General features: G+C 42.1%; 1 protein-coding gene across 1 annotated transcript; it reads right to left on the reverse strand.

Moving 5' to 3' along the window:
- Window positions 1-613: 613 nt before the first annotated feature.
- inppl1b (inositol polyphosphate phosphatase-like 1b) lies at window positions 614-17,373 on the reverse strand. Its single transcript, XM_030062756.1, has 27 exons — window positions 16,739-17,373; window positions 15,010-15,073; window positions 11,143-11,281; window positions 10,813-10,933; window positions 10,511-10,651; window positions 10,203-10,290; window positions 9,937-10,014; window positions 9,640-9,777; window positions 9,351-9,465; window positions 9,147-9,247; window positions 8,971-9,073; window positions 8,642-8,838; window positions 7,688-7,805; window positions 7,410-7,506; window positions 6,373-6,511; window positions 6,089-6,188; window positions 5,581-5,669; window positions 5,121-5,202; window positions 4,432-4,521; window positions 4,226-4,339; window positions 4,054-4,142; window positions 3,880-3,967; window positions 3,610-3,762; window positions 3,106-3,187; window positions 1,758-2,553; window positions 1,548-1,663; window positions 614-1,151 (listed from the first exon to the last, which is right to left on the reverse strand). The coding sequence occupies exons 1-27, from the start codon at window positions 16,873-16,875 to the stop codon at window positions 1,058-1,060; spliced, it is 3,669 nt and encodes a 1,222-aa protein (XP_029918616.1). The 5' UTR covers window positions 16,876-17,373; the 3' UTR covers window positions 614-1,057.
- Window positions 17,374-19,442: the final 2,069 nt, after the last annotated feature.

The raw sequence follows: 19,442 nt of genomic DNA on the forward strand, positions 1-19,442 counted from the left end.
CTCACAGACTTACTGGTTTGGGGGTCAAAATAAATCACACATTTGCAGCATTCCATACATAGTTTTTGTGTACCTCATACAGCACCTGCTGTTACCTTGGATGTGCATGTTTTATATTTTATTAAAAGGTCTCATTCCACAAACATCACCCATGAGCAGAGCAGAGCTAGAGCAGTAAGTATATGTTATGACTGAAGTGACACCACACATCATAAGTACAGTATAGCATTATGAGTGGAGCACAGAATGCAGCAAACATCTGCTCTCATGATTGCATGGCAGCATTGCTCAGTGACAGTCAAGTGTTGCTGTAGGCACCTTAGCTTTAAAGGGCTGCATTAAAGATGTACAGTCGGCAGGGGCAGTGATTAAGTGGCAAGATAATAACAATATCAGACAGTAAACAAAATGAGATGCATCTAGTCCTGTCACATGAACTTTACACAGGATGCTCTGTTAGATATGTACAGCTATACATTTTATGCCCCATAGATTTAACTGAGTATTTTTACAAGCTCTGTTCCAGGCTCAATAACAGCAGAGTCATGGAAAGCACACAAGGGATGGAATAAATGTGAATGGTAAATACAAGCCTTGAGTGAACACAGAAAAATTAAGGACTGTATCTTTTTATAGGTATTTAAAAAATAATTTACAGCAACATCTATGTGACCTTGAGACCATAATCAATATTTATGGCAGAGTAGGTGACAGTAATTGGAGATACACATCCTGAACCATTCTTTCCATTCATACCTCACACTCATCATCACACTCTGTCATTATCTATCAAGATGAATGGGTGAATAGAAGGCTGTGCAATGACTGTTTCCTGGGTTATGTTCCCTAAGCCTTGTTGACACAGACAAACCTTTGTTACAGTATTGATCGAGTAAATGAAAAGGTGGCAGGGCTGTGGCATAGTCCAGCTAATGGCTGTCATTGATATCCATTCAATCTCTGCTCTTTTCAGTTCAAGCAGTTCTGACGATCCTCAGTGAAAGGGTTGACGCAGACTGTGAGGCTTCGGACTGTCCATGCATCGTATCGCTGACAGTCAGTTCCAGATCCTGGGCAGGTTCTCGAGGATCCTGCGCCTGTGTGAAGGGTTAGACACTCCTGCAGCACATAAATCCTCCTCTGTGATGCCACTGTGGAGAAGTCAAAGATCTCTGTATCAAACATGACTAACTTCAACTTCAAACATGACAATTTTAACGTTTGCTCCAATTTTACTTAACATTAAGAACATTAACATTCATTTATGACATCATTATTTGGTGAGGGGTTTTTTTTTTTTTTAATCCAAGATACCGACACTGTCCGTTACTTTCTTCTCAATCTAATTTATTTGATTCATTTCATTTATGTCTTTTTAAATCTTAAGTAAAGCACTTTGAATTGTCTTGTGTTTGAAAGGTGCTATACATATGAACTTGCCTTGCCTTGTCTATGAGGTGATAGCATGCACCCTGACAATTTGCCAGGATGTTGACATGATGCCTAACTATAGATTTAATGTGGAGCCTGTCGTTAAAATTCTTTACCTGAAATAATCCAGATCATCCCAGCCATTGAGGTGGAGTCCCAGAGTGTATTTCTGCAGACCCAGAGTACTGAGAAGCTCCCGCACTGTCTCTGGTGCACCTTGCAGGACAGACACCTGCATTGAGGTAAAACAGAGAGAATTTTTACCAGACACTGCAGAGACAGCCAGTGGTCAGCTCTTTGTCTGTTACTGAAATGCTATGTCCTACCTCATTTTCCCAGCTGAAGCCCCTCTCATCTGGCATGGTAGGACCATTTCTTTGGTTTAATCTGTGATTGGGTATGGATGGGCTTCTGTGGTCAGTGGGAAAAAAGTCCATATCACTGAGGGACTTGGCAATTTGTAAGGCAGTAAGGGAGTTGTCCCCTGATGGTCCAGGGTGCTGCGGCTCCACCATCCAGGGAGCTGATGCCTGACAGTGCGGTAGACGGGAAGAGGAATAGGGGAAAAGAGATGGGGTCTTTGGGGCCCTGATAGGACTGGTCCTCTCTGGATGCAGCTGAGTTTGATCTCTTCTGGTTTTCTCCCTAATGATAGCTGAGTGGTTCATATACATGTTCCTCAGGTTCTTCATTGGCAATACAGAGTCCTGAGCAATCTTTTTACCCATGCATTTTGCTCTGGGTTGTAAAACTTGTTCATGGTATTGTGCAGTGGTGTTACTTGGTGTTGGAGGTATGGGGGTAGGGTTTTTGGTTGGGAAAAGTTGATAGGAGGAGTTGGTTTGTGGTGGATGATGGTCACTGGTTGGTGTGTAGGGTGGCAGGATGGCTGGAATCTCAATCTCTGTAAAGTCTGACCTGCGAGAGGACTTCCTGTCAAAGCCATGCCCTCCTGCAAGTTTCGGGAGCTGCAAGGCCTCATTTCCAGACCAGATCACCTGAGGGTCTTTTCGCTGGGTTGGGGGCTCCTCCACCCTGCGTGGCACTGATACACCTTCAAAGATGAAGTAGGCAGGATTGGTGTAGCTGCTGGGGGTTAGTTTGGGAGGAGCTGCTAAGGACCTGCAGTGAACACATACAGTCAATCTTAGGGAGATCTGTGTGAACTGAACTAGATCTCCACATGCTGGCCACACCCTCAGTTCTCAGTGTGGTTTCACAGGACTTGACAACGTGTTATAAAGCACATATGGGTAACAGTCTCCTCATTGGGCTTACATATGACTAGAAGCCCTGTTTAATTAGGATATACACCAAATAACAATAACATTTTGAATAAATAATCTACTATACATAAAATACTATTGACGACAATTTATCTGCTAAGAATAATTTAGAATTTGCAATTTTGGACTTATGTTGAGTTTTTCAAAATAAATTAGAAAAGTAAAACCAAGCGGTTCTCTATAGTGCACATACTTTGCAGTTCAGTATCTGCTCACAGTCCCATAAACATTCCAAACAAAGTCTTGCTGCCCAGAAATGTGGGCATGTGACTTCACATGCAAGCTGATGCAAAGCTGGATTAGTCTCCGCTCTAGTGAGCCATTGCCTTTCAGCTGAGGGGTTTCTGGTGCTTTGCACTGATGCTCAGAAATATGACGAGATTCTCACCTATTTATTGGGTTACGTGTAGATCCAGGCGACATGTGTCCCCTCCCATGACCTTTGTCGTCCTTCTCAAAACAGAACCACTCTGAAAAAGTCAAATGACATAGATGGATAACGTATTTCAAAATCAGGAAGACAAGAAAGTCTGTGTGTTGTGTGTGCAGGATAAAGGCTAGGGCAGTATGAGATGTGAAAGCATGGCAGTGTTTGTGTGTGTTGTCGTGGTGCCTGACCTGATGGCATAATACTGCCTGTATCTGTCCTGTGTCAGTGGCTCAGGATGCATCTGGTCAGGATCAGTCAATCAGGAGCCAAAAGAGGAAGCGGTCGAAAGATGCCAGCAAGTGAAAAGCCAAGCCATGGATCATTGAGGAACCAAATAGAGGAAGCAATGTGAGACTCACAGGAGAGCCAAGGAATGCGGTGACAGTCAAGATGAAGGTTTAGTAGGAAGTGATAGTGCAAGCAAGGGGCAGTGTAGGACAGTAGCCACTCTGGCTGACCCACCGTATATCTTCTCTCGTGTTCCTCGCCTTTCTGTGGGCACGTGGACCCGGACTCGACCCCTTATAGAGCCCATCTCTTCACCTCGGTGACTCAGAAATGTCTCAAACTGCTCCAATGTACCGGTAAGTGAGTGCAGAGCCACACAGCATTCACCTACAGCAGATATTTAAAAAGGTTATTCATAGGGCTCTGGTTAACAAGGTAACCACTAGGGTGTAAAGGTATGAATTATGACAGATAAAAGACAAAATGGATTGGCCTGTGACCGACCGTATGACTCAAACCCGTCACATGACTTGACAGACAACAGCAGGTGCTGATCTTGAAGATACTCCATGTTGGACCCAACTGGAAGAAGCTATACCAAACAAACAAAGAACACAAGTTAACAGTTGGATTAAAAGGCATATTTTCAATCAATTCAAAATAGACGGAGCTTCTAACCTTTGGCAGTTGTTTGGAGGACCAGCCAAGTTTGAGAAACCCTGGCACATCACAGCTCTGTGAGTCATTTTCACTTGAGCGTTGTGTGTCTGTGAAGAAAAAACTCATCTCTGTCATTTTGACTCACAGTGTTTCAGATGAAATGATGACCGCCTTTGAACTAACGACATACCTTCTAGGCAACATGAATGGAACTCAATGAAGAACTTGGCTTTGCTGGCTGTTTTCACAATGGCCTCAATGCCTTCAAGCTCAATCCAGGCCCTCTCCATGCTCGGATTTAGGTCTGAAATGTAGGGCAACACTGGTCACATAACCCAGGGATTCTGTTATATTAAATCTGTATGTGTGTCCAAAATACCACAACAATGACAGCACCTGTTTTGGAGATGAACTGTGATGTCACCCCTACTTGGTATGTGGCAAACACAGGTGAGTGGTCACTTGTGAAGATATCATCTGTGCAACCTGGCAAGAGACAAGTCCCGTTATTATTATTATTATTATTATTATTATTATTATTATTATTATTACACTAAGCTGCACCAAAATTGCACCAATAATGCTGATGGGAAAATGTGAGTATATTAACTTGAAATTATATAAAATACTTTTTGCAACTGTTTTGATAGATTTAAGCATTTATTTGTGAAGTAGGCAGATCTGAACAAAAATTTGAGGCAAAAAGTAGTGTAGTGACTGGGTCATACGATTCTGCTACTTCCTGGCAATTTTTTCTGGTTTGATAGCTTGCTGAGGCTAGACAGAAACAGAGACTTACACTGAATGAGAGGAAATGACTCTTTCTTTGTGGACCACAAACCAGGATGTAGAGGTTGACCGTTATTCACTTGCAGGGCCACAGACATTTTACAGTAAAACAATGAAAGAAATACCCTCGAATGTCTAATTCGAGAATGCCGCATCAGATCCATTGCCAAACTTCAAGCCTTAATCATTTCCTTTGCTTTGCTGTCTTTTTCATTTTGTTTTTGTCTTACCCAATTGTTTTTTCTGTTTCTTTTTTCTTTCTTCTTTCTTTTTTTGTTATGATCTTTAAAGCTTACCATACGAGGTGCAGATGATATGTGTCTCTGGATAGGACTTCCACAGAATCCTGTCACACCATGATGGAACATTGACTCGCACCTGTAGAAACAAACAGTTTAATTATATGTCAAGACACTGTGTTTGTTTAGCAATGAAGATATGATGCATGGCAGACGTGGAAACATGCAATGGGGGGGGTGGCTCCATTCCTGTTATGCATGACATTCCCTTTTCAGCTTGTGGGGTAATTTTTAACCCCCTATTTTTAGTGGTCCTGGCAGCTGCTCCACTATCCCCACAGACCCCTTAGTAAATTGGGATTAGATTACACATAAAAATATCTTTGGAAATGAGCCATTGGTATAATTAGAATATATAAGGCAACTTTTCATGGTGCAGTATTTCTGTAGCATCACAGCCATATTCCTATGGCTTTAAGGTGCATTTGACAGTGTCAGACTCTGGAAAATGACTCACCCCTGAAGTCTTGTACTTCTGCCATAGGTAGCAGTCTCTAGAGCCTCGCTCATACCGATAGGTGGGTGGAAATGTAATCTTCTCCTCCTCTTAACCATGACAAATAAAGCAAATGTACACAGTTTAAAAGTGATAAAGAGGAAAGAAAAGGCATATCAGATTTAAACACTTGCAAATACATTTCATTTGCTCATTTTTGCCTACCTAGATGCCAAAAGTACAAGGGGAAAGTTGCCAGATAATCACAGGAAGGTGTTTGAAAGTCAGTTATTAACATGATCTGTGATGGACAACAGTACCACTATTTGAAATGTCCTAAACCCCAAATTTCCAGTGATCCCAGTAAGTTAGAACAAACAAAGATTTTTTTTGCAAATATGATTTCACTCAGGATTGAATCAAAGACTGACATAAGTGATCAAAATCACAAGCATTTTCGATGCCCCCACCACAATATCATTTCTCATAACCTGCTATACAGAAAGGCCAAAAGTAGACTGGAACTCACTGAAATTGAGAAAGGCTTTTCTCTTGTGTCTCTCTCGGGTCAGCTGATCAGCACACATGAGCTCCTCAAACTCTCTCTTGGACACGTGTTTCAGAATGTCCTGGAGACAAGGAGCGTGAGTGGGGAGCAGGAAAAGAGGCTGAATGTCTAGAGATTTTCAGCTGACCAGTATGCAATATTTTCAAACTGTGATGGCAGGATAGGCAAAGGGTTGTACATGTAAGCACTGTGCTAAAAAAGGGTCTGTGATGGATGAACATACAAATAATGACTGTTTGTCTGACCTGTACATCCAAGTCCAGTCTGTAATTGAGGTCTCCACACCAGAAGAGATGGTTGAAGCGCAGGCTGATGTCAAAGGCACTGAGCTGCTTGTCACCCAGAGAAAGCAGCCTGAGGATGTCTATGAAGTTTTGGTTCCTCCTGTGAATGACACATATGTAATAGATGGGTGTTTATGGGATGCAACATTATCAAAGTGCTATGCTGTACTATGTCTTTTTTTAATTTTTTATTTTATCAAATATATTTGTAATGTGATGTCATGAGAGCTAGAGTCATAGAGGGGAGGTATATTCCCTCCCAGTGGCTGCAACAAGGACTACAAACCATTATGGCATCCATTAAAAGACAACTACACCCATAGTCATCAGGGCAGTGAGAACAGTAGTTGCCCAGCTGAAAGATATAAGTTGATTGCCCTAGTGAAGTGTGTGTGAAGGAAAGGAGAACAGACTAGTGAGAAGACAGGCTATTGTTGCAAGTTATAAGTAAAAAATCGAACTGGAAGTTATGATTTAGATACCTGTTAGGCTTTCTGTTTCCTGTCTGCGAGAGATAAGTTGACTTGTTATGAGAGGACTGAATGTATTGAGTTGAAACTGGAAAACCCCGCCATGCTGTCTTTATTTTCTGCACCCACACCACAAAGCTCCAAGAGAAAAGCTCCTGGCCTCTCAAGACATCACGGTAGATAGTTTTGCTAATTGTGTATTGTTGTAATTATGTCTTGTGGTATGCTGCCAGGAGAATGCAACTTTGAGGGTTTTGAATCAAAACCCTTTGCGGGCTGGAGAAAAAGCCCTTCAAGGGTTTTTAGACAATTCTCTTTCCTATATGCATGAGTAAATAAAGAAACTATAACACACTAAACCACATTACAAAAAAAAAAAAAAAGAAAATTTTTTTTCTTTACCGGGGAAATGGTATATTTACTCTTGCTGACACACCCAAGACACACAGACACAGGCACACAATATGGTGAGTGAACACATCCCTGTCAGTCCACATACATTTCCTTAGCTTTACAATCAAAATGTACCTAAGGACTTTCTCACTTCCAGAGGTCAGGTGGCAGTTCACAAACCCAAAAGACGTCCCGTTGAAGAGGAAGGAGACCCCAACAGCTCCCTTGTTTCCTGAAACAGGAGAAATACCCTGTGAAACCTCTGAGTTAATAAAAACAAGATTTTGGTTCCTGTTAATCATGTACTGCTGGTTTTGGCTGTTGACCATGGTTTGCTATGCTTTCTGTGTTTACTTTGTGTGATTATCTGAGCGGAGGTGTTTTAGATGATGAGATCATGCAGGGCACATTACCCAGTGTATTCCCCAGACCAGTCTTCACATTGGCTGTGCTCACATGGCTGATGCGGCTCTCGTGCTCCGGCTTCACAAACACTGCAAGCCTCATATTCCAGAGGGATTGCACTGCCACCTGCAGGACATGACGCCACATTACAATGTGTCACAGGAGTGGTCTCTGTAACTAATCATAAAAACTAAGTCTTCATAAAATGTTATGAGGAAAACATTGTCAGTATTTGAAAAATATAGATGATATATTCTAAAGTAGTAAAAAATATACTCCTACAATTAGCTGAAAACCTCTTAAAAAAAAAAAAAAAAGAAGAAGAAGAAGCTTCCATCAAATTCCACTGTCAGTTTCCTTTGAAATTAGCAATCATTTTGTGTAATCAAATTTCCAACAACATAGGTGGCCACATGACATTCATAAGCATGTACAATACATTCTAAGAAATTACGCTTTATTCAGTTTTCTGGGCAATGTTTCCCTGCAGGTGCCATGGGTGGCTTTGTCATTCCAAAAGCAAATAAAATTTTATTTTAACTTTTAGTGGAGATACCAAAGTTTCCAGAAACCAAATATGTCATGTTGAGTTACAGTTAAATGAGCATAAAATGATTCACAAAACTAGATATTTAGATATGTAGATATTTTCTATTTGATGTGATGATGTAGCCACAAAACAATGGCATCTTAGGTTAGAATAATTCACGCAGTACAAACATGATGCAGCTTCAGTGAAGCACTGCAACCACCAGATACAGAATATGCACGTGGCATTAGTATAAAAAGTTGGATTTAAAAAATATATATATGTTCCTACTTTAAAGCTACTAAGGAGGAAATTGAGTTTAGTGGGTTAATATTAATTAGCGAATCTTTTTTTCAGAAAATACTGTAACATTATAGTCAACGTCTGCATGCTATTCACAGGGAAAAAAGAGAAACAAGAAAAGGATCATTACTTGTTTGTAGTCAATGTGAGTGTAGCTGCGAAGGGTTGCCTTGATATGTTCAGTCCACTCTCTCTCCCCCTGAGGGTTTTCTTGAGTCCCTAGTGCGTAGATGTCATGAGGGAGCAAGGCGATGGACTCATCTGGGGTGTGTCCCAAACCACAGCAGGTCACCCATGACTGTAGGCTGCGAGGAGGAGGGGAACCACCTGAGCGCCAAAAAAAAAAAAAACACCATAACAAAGCATAGGAAAACTGTTAGTCTGATTCTTCAGTAGTTAATAAGTGACTCCTCTGTGACTGCCATCAGTGAAAGTGATTATCAGTACAGTCAGTGTTACCCATATTCCAGGTGCCAACAAAAACAGAGACCACGTCAGGTTCACTGTGCTGGGAGTGTCTGGTTTTCATCAGCTGCAGGAGCTGGCAGAAGGCCTCACGCTTCTGTAGGAGATGACATAATTACTCCAGGAAACACTGGTGTGCAATTAATACTGAGACTTATAGCTGTGTTTACCCTTGCGCTCTCAAACATCAGCTCCCATGGTGTGTTGTGATGATTGTCAACCACCATGTACACCTTGGCCGGACTGCTCTGGATCTTGACCAGCTGCAGGACTGGACCACAAAGGCACATTATACAGCAGATCTGTGAGCAGGGAAAATGTGGCAGGCACTAAAAGGAAAGCTTGAGGTTGATAGCATATGAGTGTCTGCTTACTTCGGTCATGTGAGACTTTCTCAATGCCAAATGAACCAGCCTTCCTGTCAAAGAGCAGCACTCCTGTGTCCACATCCACAGAGACAGTCTGTCTGCCGTAGCGCACCATTTTCACCTGGACAAAAAAAGGAACAGAAAAGTTGTAGCTAGATTATCATTTTTGTCTAATCTTGTCCCATTATTTTGAAGGTACATTCTGAAAGAGCTGCAACCAAATATAACTGCATCACAGTATATATACAGAATTGTGTAAGCTGTATGATAAAGTGTCCCTTTCCCCCTGATATACCTGAAATGAATGGACAGGCAATGGTCTTGTATGGTTCTTCACTGAAGTCACGATGACAGGTGTTGGTTCAGGAGTGGGTGTGGCAGAATGCACTGCTAGATTATGATTGGTCACCGCATCCTGTAGTGCTTTTAATACCTCCAGAGGCAAAACATTTGCAGTGTTAGAGTAAGAGTTCAGTTACCTTTGTCTGTCACAAATAAGATTGGCTTATTTTCCATCCCTTACTGGGAAAACAATTAAGCATTGCCACAAAGCTCCAAGACTGTAAGGATTTTACCCAATGCAAATGCATACCCTTTTCTCCAGCGAGGAAAGGAGGCTGACCAACGCTGAAATCTTACACAACAGGCCATCTAGCTCTGCATCTGGACCCTTGCGCCAAATAGACAAGAAGACTGTTGATGCACATGAATGTTAAAGTAGATATGCACCATTTTTGCTTTCAAACTTTTTGCCTAATGAAACACTAGAGGGGGTTGCTGTTTCACAATTTCTTTGTTTTCTCTGTTTGTGTAAACTGAAGTACTCGTAAGTCGGCATAGTGCACATTTGGTTTGCACCTGTGCCTTGGAGCATGTCAAAGGGCCGCTGGGATGGTCAAACACTTTGGCCAGAGTCTCCAGGCTTGATAGAGTCAGATCAATCTCACTGTAGATCAGATAAGCACAAATAACTCTTTATGAACATGATTAAGGAGTTGTTTTCACCAATATTTCTTTAGCAATTGTTTTTATCCAAACTGTCCACCCCAGTGAAAGATGAAACCCCATGCATGTCATTTAGTGCATACAGCATGCCTAGCTGTACTGCAATAGTAAAGCAATAGTATAGCATCCTCTTTAGCAGTAAGATGCAGTGTGATACCAACCTGTTGAGCCCTTGGCAGGCAGTGCCCAGAGTGCGTTGAAGGTGTCGTAGACTTGTCGCCCCTTTATGCACACTCTCAATATCAAGGGGCAGCTCGCTAAATAAGTACCCACTGAGCAGACCAATCACCTCACTTGCCATACTGTTAAGACATGAAAAGAGAGAAATATTTCAGATAGAACAGATGTTACTACATATTTCTGCAGATTTCTGTCTTCTCTTAAGCACCACAGAACTACTGGCCAGTTGATTTCTGAAGGTTTGTACAGTATTTGAGATTGTGTTTGACCTGGAAAACTGTACCTGGATGTGTTTAGTTCCTGCAACTTATTCAGGAAGTGAGCATGGGGTGCTGGTGTGGCTGGTGGCCCTGTGGTAGACGCTGTATTGACTGAGGCTAGAGCTGGAGGCAGCTTCTCGTCATCTGTGCATCCATAAAACATGAATTTTACATTTCAAATTAGCTGAATATTGCAGTCCTGTTGGAGAGAATCTTAGTGACACTTTTTCTATATGCATATGAGTGTGTATTCATTTCATTTGTCCTATTAGATGACTTAAAGAGGATGCATGATGCAATAAAATGCATTTAATTTGTTGATGAAATGTTGTAATAACAGGCAGTCGACCCACCTGAGCTCTCATCCCCAGTGTCTGTGTCTCGCGTCACTGGGTAGAGTAGAGGAGTGACCAGGCCCTTATGGGGATGCTGGTACCCCAACACCAGGTCCTCCAGTGTACGAAAACAGTTTACCTGCACCCCCTGTGTTGTCTGTAACACAAACACACACACACACACACACACACACAAGAACCCGTGCACACAGTTGTCACTGTATATGTATAAAGCACATGAATGTGTGCATGCTCACAGGCTGTCATTACTCTAAACATGACCTTGAAATGTCACAGAAACAGTAAATACATGAAGCTGATAAGGGACACCTAGAAGTGTGCAAAACACTGGTGGTGCAGTCATTCCTTAAGATAATATCTTAAACGAATCCCTGTAATAAATTTATTTACAGTTTTAGAATGATGTATTACCACAATGTATTATCACTGAATACATAAATATTTTAGCATTATCTATTTGAACAAAATAAGGTTGGACAAGAAGAAAGAGGGCAGCAGCAAATAAAAACACATATTGTAGTTATAAGGGTGGGGGAGCTATGAGGCATAATGGATTAGTTCAAGCATGTAAATAAAAAAAAATATATATATATATGGGAAAACCTCAAAGGAAGCCACAAGTAATGTCAGCTGAAAATGATGGAGAGTTTTAAACGACTGCTCTATGAGAAAGATCTGGGATGAATTAATTTAGGAATCCACATGAAAAGACAGCGGAAAAATAAAGATTCCCAGTTGATTAGAGTAACTCAGATAGAACAGGAAGGAAATCATATAATGCACCAAAACAAAAAATACTTTCACGGTCACAAGTGCGATAAATTACAAGCACTTCAAATGGACACAAAAATAGGTTCAGTAAGGCAGCCACTAAGCTGAAATACATTTTTAGTGAAGTGTCTTAATACCAACAGAGGAATTAAGGCATCAACAAAGATATCTACAGTGTCAAAGGCCACACAAAGCCATGAACAATGAAAATTATATTTAAGCACAAATCCGTTGCCATTAGAATATTAACTGCTACTTATCAACCTTTTAAACCTCTTAAACCCTGCTCCGGTCGCCAGCAACCTCATCCAACATGCTGTTTTTCAGAGGCTGTAGCAGGCTCAGATGGCTAGAGTGAAACTAGTGTGAATATATTGGTATCATATGAAACAAGACAAGGCATCCATTGCTTCCAAAAATGTCACACTAGGTCGGGAAGAGGTTTAAATATTGCTCCAAAGTTCCTCTAAATATTGATGAGGGAAAAATTAGCATGGCCATTTTCAAAGGGGGCCCTTGACCTCTGACCTCCAGATATCTGAATGAAAATGGGTTCTCTGGGCACCCACAGGTCTCCCCTTTGCAGACATGCCCAGTTTATGTTAATCCCATGCAGCTTGGGGCCAAAACCATGCGGGTTTTTGCATGCAGTACAAATGTGTTATTTTGGCCTATTCTAAAATGCCGTATTTCTGCATACTGGGGCCTAAACAGGCTTCAAGTTGCATAAATTGGGTATGACTGGGTGACTTTTGGATTCAATCAGCCCAGTTTTATTCATGTGTGATGATGGTAGCCCCCACAATAGCCATTCCATTGTCATCACTGAAATTTGACATCACTGTATAAAATGATGTATTGTAAGCTCTAGGATAATCACAGCCTCATGAAACTTTACAACCACAAACTGGAGACCTATGGCATTTGGAGGATGTAGGGTTTTCTAGGTATACTGACAATGCAAGATTTGCACCAAATCTGTGTAACAAATTCTATAAACCCCCAAACTGCTGCAAAAACTTATGAGACATAACTGAACATGGGAATGGCCATCATATACATCATATCATTACATCATAATGTCATAACCCTTATACACTCTAAAATAAATAAATAAATAGAAGATCCCCTGTCCCTCACTAAAATAGGGGGAGGGTGTTAAACAACAAAAGAGTCAAAAACTCTTCATAACAAAACATAAACAAAACATAACATCTTTAACGGTGCCCTGAAACTTTGATATAAGATTGCTCAATATGCATCGAAGACTTGTCTTTTATTTGTCCTCCTTTTATGTTCCACTTTCCTACTGTACCCTCCTGTTGCTTGTACGCTCATAACATGAAACAGCTTACTTGTGATCTCAACATCACTAATATAACATTTATGTCTGAGTGTTGTGACCAATTTGAATCTGATGTTTCATATGATATGTGCTTACAAGGGAACAACCCCCACTCTTGTCTGGTAGAATTAAGCAGAAGTAGCCGGTCTATTTGCATGACAGAAAAAGACACATTCAGATGAAAGAGGCGCCCCAGAGGGATTCAGAAAGCTATGCTCCGCACCCTTCTAAGGAGATGAGATAAACCTGACAGCTACATCCTGGAAACAGCTGTAGCTGGCTGCTACAATTCACTGTGTTCCAGTGTTCCACTACCAAACTGTCTAAAAACCTAAAACACATGCAAATATTCATGTATTTAAGCCGTAGCCAAACCTACTGTGATACCTACCTCAAAGACCTGCACAACCTGTAGTCTAGCACCATTCAAAGCAATACAGAAACTGAATTAAGAGGAAATAAATGCATTCACATACTGCGCACATGCACGTGCACAGGTATCGACACACATTCACAAAGTTAATAACTAGCCTACACTAGATCAGACCAAAATAAAAATAATAAAATAAGTTTTTTCCCTGTGTCCCTTTTTTATAAGATTTGTTTTCATTGTGTGGTGAGAGAAACCATTCTTTGGCACAAGCTACGATGCTTTTCTGCCAGGAACTCTTCAAATAGTATTTTTCAACCCACAAGAAGCTCTTGAAAAGCAATTAGAGAGAAGTGAACAGGAATAAGAGACAGTGACAGACAATATAGGCTCAAAATATCTCCATGGCCCTCCTGGAAAAACAAAAAGTCAAGCATGCGACTTCTTTGTGAGTTAGTGAAGCGAGTCCAGCGGGGGAAAATGCTTATTGGAGGCTTCTACTGACAGCAGTGGAAAAACAACCAAAATAGACTTTGGGAGTCCTCGTTTAAAAACGGGGATATTTCCAAGTCAAAGCCTTGTAAATGGCTGGTAGACAATCATTACTGAACTCTTGCCATTGAAGTTTAATGTGCATATATGGCTAAAAAAAAAAATGCCAAGGCTGGCTTGTGGTTTGTCCACTCAAAATTTTTGTTACTTTCTTGGGGTGTATGTCTGTATGTGTGTGTGTCTGTGTGTATGTATGAGAAAGAAAGAGAAAGAGTCAGAGAGAGAGAGAGACGGAGAGAGAGAGACAGCGAAAGAAAGTGCATGCTTTGTGCTTGTGTGTGCTTTTCTCCACTTTCATAATTAAGTGGTTTGCGAACTAAATGGTCCCCGTTAGTCAGAGGATCAAAAACTTAGTCATAGTGTTACTGGCTCAAACCCTGCCACATCCAACAGCTCCATTATGAATAATACAAACGCCCTCATACCAACACACACACACACACACACACACACACACACACACACACACACACATACATCAAATAAACACACCCATTGGACAATGACCTAGTGTGTGGGTAGAGTAGGAATCTCTGAGACACACACACAATTTCTTCTCTGTGCTGCTGACATCATGGTGCAAGCATGCGGCCACATGGTAGAGATGCCATTCAAACAACAAGGCTTCTGCAGTTGTGACAGAACCAAAAACACAAACATGTTCCTGTTCTCCATACACCAGCTTATAACAAGCCATTGTTTGATGCCTCTAACTCCATCTGAATGTCTGTGGTTCCCGCTGTTTGTCTGCTGTTTCTTTCCTCTGCTCCTCATGCTGGACACACAGAATAAAACGCCGTGTTGTGACGCCGGGTCAGACACTCACCTGCACCGCCAGGAGGCCGTCTGCGTCAGGGAGAATACGATAGGTGTGCACATGACGTTGGAACCTTTGAAAACCAAAAACAACTCTGTTACTACTGACAAAGCACATTATCACAAAACGCTGGTGGGCAAACATAACATTTACAGGGAAAATCTACTTCTATTTGGTGTTGAAATAAGGGCCAGATGCCTTGTTGTAGTTTATGACACTGTAACTTTCGCATCAGGGCGCCAATGATTTTGCAGATTACTAATGACGTGGCTTGTTTTAGATCTACGGCATATGAGGGACATACAAATCACTATCTCCAACAACACTAATTGTGTACCAGAGCACCTTCAGGCTACAGGTCACAGGTGATTAGTATGTCACAGGATAAAGGGGGAACAGGAAAATAGGGAGAACAAGGAGCACAGATCAAATGTGTAGAGGAATTATTGAAATTGAAATAGGGGATGAGATATTGGGGGAAAAAAAGCGAAAGGGAGAAGAGGAGGTGCTGTGAGCAGCCGGGCTCAGCTCTCAGGAATGTGTCTGGCCTGGGCTGATGAGCAGAGAGAGCAGTGTGGTTGCTGGAGCGCCCGCCCTCTTCCAGGGGCCCCAGGGAAGACAGAGGGAAAAAGGGGAAACAGGGAGCCCTGAGCCAGGCTTGGACTGCCTGTGTTGGACTGTGTTCGGACAGGACAGCCTGAACGCTCCAGAGAGTGTGGTGTGTGTGTGTGAAGTCGGCCCAGCCCTTAGGCAGCCCTGTAAGCCATGGCACTTCCTATGCTGCCTGCTGGCAGAGGGACATGAAACTGATGGAGATGACAGGGGGAGAGAAGCTGCTGAATCCATTCACAGATGGAGACATTAAGCAGTAAATCTTGAGTTTACGAATACTTTCCAATTCTTTGTGCCAAAATCCAAAAGTTTCACAAAAGTCTTAATTAGTTGTGGTTCCACGTGGAACGTCTTTTTGTGTGGAGAAAATGTGTCGCAAAAGAGAGCTCTGACGCTGGGGAACATATGCTCCTTTGAAACATCCTGATCAGTTACTATGTTGTGAAATGTTTAAAAGAGGTGCAGGAGAAATTTCTATTACCCCCTTTACTAAGTAAAACAACCATAATTTGGACATACATAACAGAATTCAGTAGCTACTATTCAGAAAATAAGAATAAATTGAATTATTTCTGAGCTGTAGAGTCAGTGTGTAACCACTTAAATGTATTTTTCATTTGCTTTAGTTATACATAAAGGGGTCAGCAAAGACGCACAACTACAAGAGCTTTACAGTTACATTTATATTACCACTCTAAAAGATGTTACGTGTTGAAACTGACTCTATATTATAGCTATAAAAAAGCTCTTGGATTGAACATAAAGCCTAGGAAATCATAAAGTTAATCAAGGTCTGTAGAGTGTGCCAGCTGAGGTAAACAGCTGAGCAAGGATGTGTGTGTGTATGTGTGAGATAAGACAGAGAGAGAGAGAGAGGGTGTGCAAAGATCTCAAGATAATTATAATCATACAGTAAGATAACAGAGGCTGTAAATGACTTAATTACCAATCAAAGCTGAAAAAGCTCAAAGTGAAAAACAGAAGAGAGAAAGGAGACAGGTAAAGTTAATTGTGACTGTAGTGCTTTAAACTGTTTCTGTTTGTGTGTGTGCTCGTGTATGTGCTCTGTGTGTATGTGTGTGTATGCGTGCATGTATGTCTGTGCGTCTGTGTGTGTTATACTCACAGCAGGCACAAGGCGTAGGCTCCTGGCACAGACTCACTGTCTCTTACTAGGTAGCTGCCATCCCTGCCCGCCCGTGCCAACAAGTCCTCCGCATGCACTCGGCTGATGTCACGATGATACCACGTTGCCGTAGTCATGGTGACCAGTGTTACGCGAGTGTGTGTTCATTAAGATAATCCACCGAAGGTGAGGAAAATGGACATGGCGTGACACAGACCCAGTGCTGAGTTGACTGTGTGTCAGAGTCACTCAGACATCCAGCGAGGAAGTGGTCAGCCGCTCCAGTTTGTTTTGTGTGGTCCTCCTCGGTGCTTAGAGCTTTCCCATGATCCTTGTCTTCATGATTTAAGTCTCAAAGACAGCAGAGGCAGCCCAACACCTTGTCTACATCAGCTAGCACTTCCTGGGTCCCCGCTGGGTCCCTCTGGGTCACACATCCTGTTGCACTGGAGGAAGAAAGAAGAAACATCCAACTGATTGTCATGTGTGCCTTCTTGAACAGCAGCCCCCTCGCGACTAGCGGCTCCAGCCCACTTTCCCAAGAATGTTGTCCTGTAGAGAGAAGGAGAGTGCCTCACTTTTTTCTGCAAATGGCTGAACACAGATAGATGTGTTGCTCCAACAAACACAGACCATCATACCACTGAGACAGAGAGAGAGAGAGAGAAAGAGGTCAAGAAAAAATAGAAAGAATTGCAGTAGAGCCTGAATGAAAGCAGCTACCCCTGAGGCTATGACAGTGCCTGTAGCTTAACCACAAACACGGGCCCTCCTCCTGTCCCAAAACAAAAACCCGAACAACATGCAAACAACAGGAAAGCAGAACCAAGAATGGCAAAACAAACAAATCATGCCACACACACAAGTCGGCGCCCACACACTCACACACATACCAGATGGAACTCAGTCAGCACTAAAAGCAGGCAGGCATGCAACAGAAACCAGACTAATTCAAATGATTTCCCAGCTCTGTTGCCATATAAGGGAATAGGAACGCCCTACAGAAAGTTCAGCTGATGACTGCAGTTCCCTCTGCTTCTTCCAGACCCAGATTCCATTTGGAGTTTGTCTGGATGGATGTGGGCTTATCCAGGGGTCTTACTCCCATGCTGGATGTTTGTGTGTCTGTCAGAGGCGTCCCATCCGCACTGCGTGATCTCTCCAGCGGTTCCTCAGTGTGCTGTCAGAGCAGAGGGAGGGCACAGAGAGAAGCATAGGACAACCCCCATTAGAGAGCAGGGCAGACAGAGGAAGTGACTCGCCATTCCAGATGGCGGACATAGCCAGGAGAATTCATGCAAGGGGCTCGACTTCACCAGAAGTGTGTGAAACAGCAGACTGCTTCCTCCTTCTGTCTCTCTCTCTCTCTCTCTCTCTCTCTCTCTCTCGCTCTCTCTCCCTCTCCACCTCCCTGTTTTCTTTGTCCCACTCCCTCTTCCCCTACTCCCTCTTTCCCTCAAATTCCAGATAGAAAACACAGCTTTGCATACACAGGTGGGCTGCTTGGCCAAGTTCCAGTAGCACTCCCTTCTGTTTTTTGGTTGTGTGTTTTTATCTTCAGAATTTTCCTCCTTTAACAAGCATATTTCCTCTCTCTCTCTCTCTCTCTCTCTCTCTCTTTCTCTCTCTCTCTCTCTCTCTCTCTCTCTCTCTTCGTCACTCTCTCCCCCTTTCTCCTCCCCCAGTCTTTCTCCTTTGTCACTCTCCTCAACTTCCCCTCTCTTACTCCCTCCGTCCCTCTCAGCAAAGCAGCCTCCATATGGTTATGATCATCCCTCTCTCTCTCTCTCTCTGACTCTTATTTTTGCCCTCAAAAACGACACCCATCATTCCTCCTTCCTACTCCCCTCCTTCTCTATTAGCTAGATTGTATAACTCTGTGGGAAACTGTTTGGTTTCATATTTGCTGTTCTGCCTCTCACTACTCAGCAAAAATGTGCCCACCACAGACCGCAGGCTCCATAAAACAAACAGACACAAGCACAGCCCCATCTGACTGGGTCCAGTTAACCATGAATTTGTTATCAATTATTTCCAGTGTCGCTCATCTAGCATATCTCATGTGAACAAGAGCATGTATCATATTGATATGATCTTACATGACAAAATGAAAACAAATTAAGGAACTTATTCAGTGTCCAGAATTATTGTTACCAACTGTAGTTGCCCTTAGAATTTAGAAACATTAAACTGTGAAATTATGAACTTCAGGTAACTTTTTTACAGCATTTTTACAGCATTTTTTAAAAATTTGATATGCTGTTTTTCAAGGTCATAGAGGCTGTACACGAGCAAAGGCACGGATTAGTGCTCGACCCGCTGTTAGCTAAGCAGTTACTCCAGTAATCTAGGTTGAGAGGGATAGGAAAGCTTTTTCATACATTGAAAGCAGCAGCAAACAATTTGGATAGATACAGAAGGTTTCATTCATATTTGGTTGAAGAGAGATTTAAAAAATAAACAAGGTTATCAGTGTCTCTTAGGTTAGGACAAAAACTGTGGTGCAGATCTGTTTATAATGAGTCACGCCCAAGCATGTGAGCATTACTGTAAAACTGTAGTATTCACCTTGGAGTGTTTGATAGTCTACCACAAAACACCAGCATCTGCTGAGTCAGAATAATTCATAACAGCCATCTCAGTTGAAAGTATATGTAGTATTCCTATTATCATATTTGTCATTCTTAGAGACAGCAAATTTTTT

Source organism: Myripristis murdjan, chromosome 10 (assembly GCF_902150065.1).
Source record: "Myripristis murdjan chromosome 10, fMyrMur1.1, whole genome shotgun sequence".
NCBI lineage: Eukaryota > Metazoa > Chordata > Actinopteri > Holocentriformes > Holocentridae > Myripristis > Myripristis murdjan.

Coding starts and splice junctions, on each gene's coding strand:
- inppl1b (XM_030062756.1), bottom strand. CDS start 16,875: ATGACTACGGCAACGTGGTATCATCGTGACATCAGCCGAGTGCATGCG. Junction 4,522..5,120: donor TATCATCTGCACCTCGTATG/GTAAGCTTTAAA, acceptor GTCTCTTGCCAG/GTTGCACAGATGATATCTTC. Junction 4,143..4,225: donor CCATTCATGTTGCCTAGAAG/GTATGTCGTTAG, acceptor TTTTCTTCACAG/ACACACAACGCTCAAGTGAA.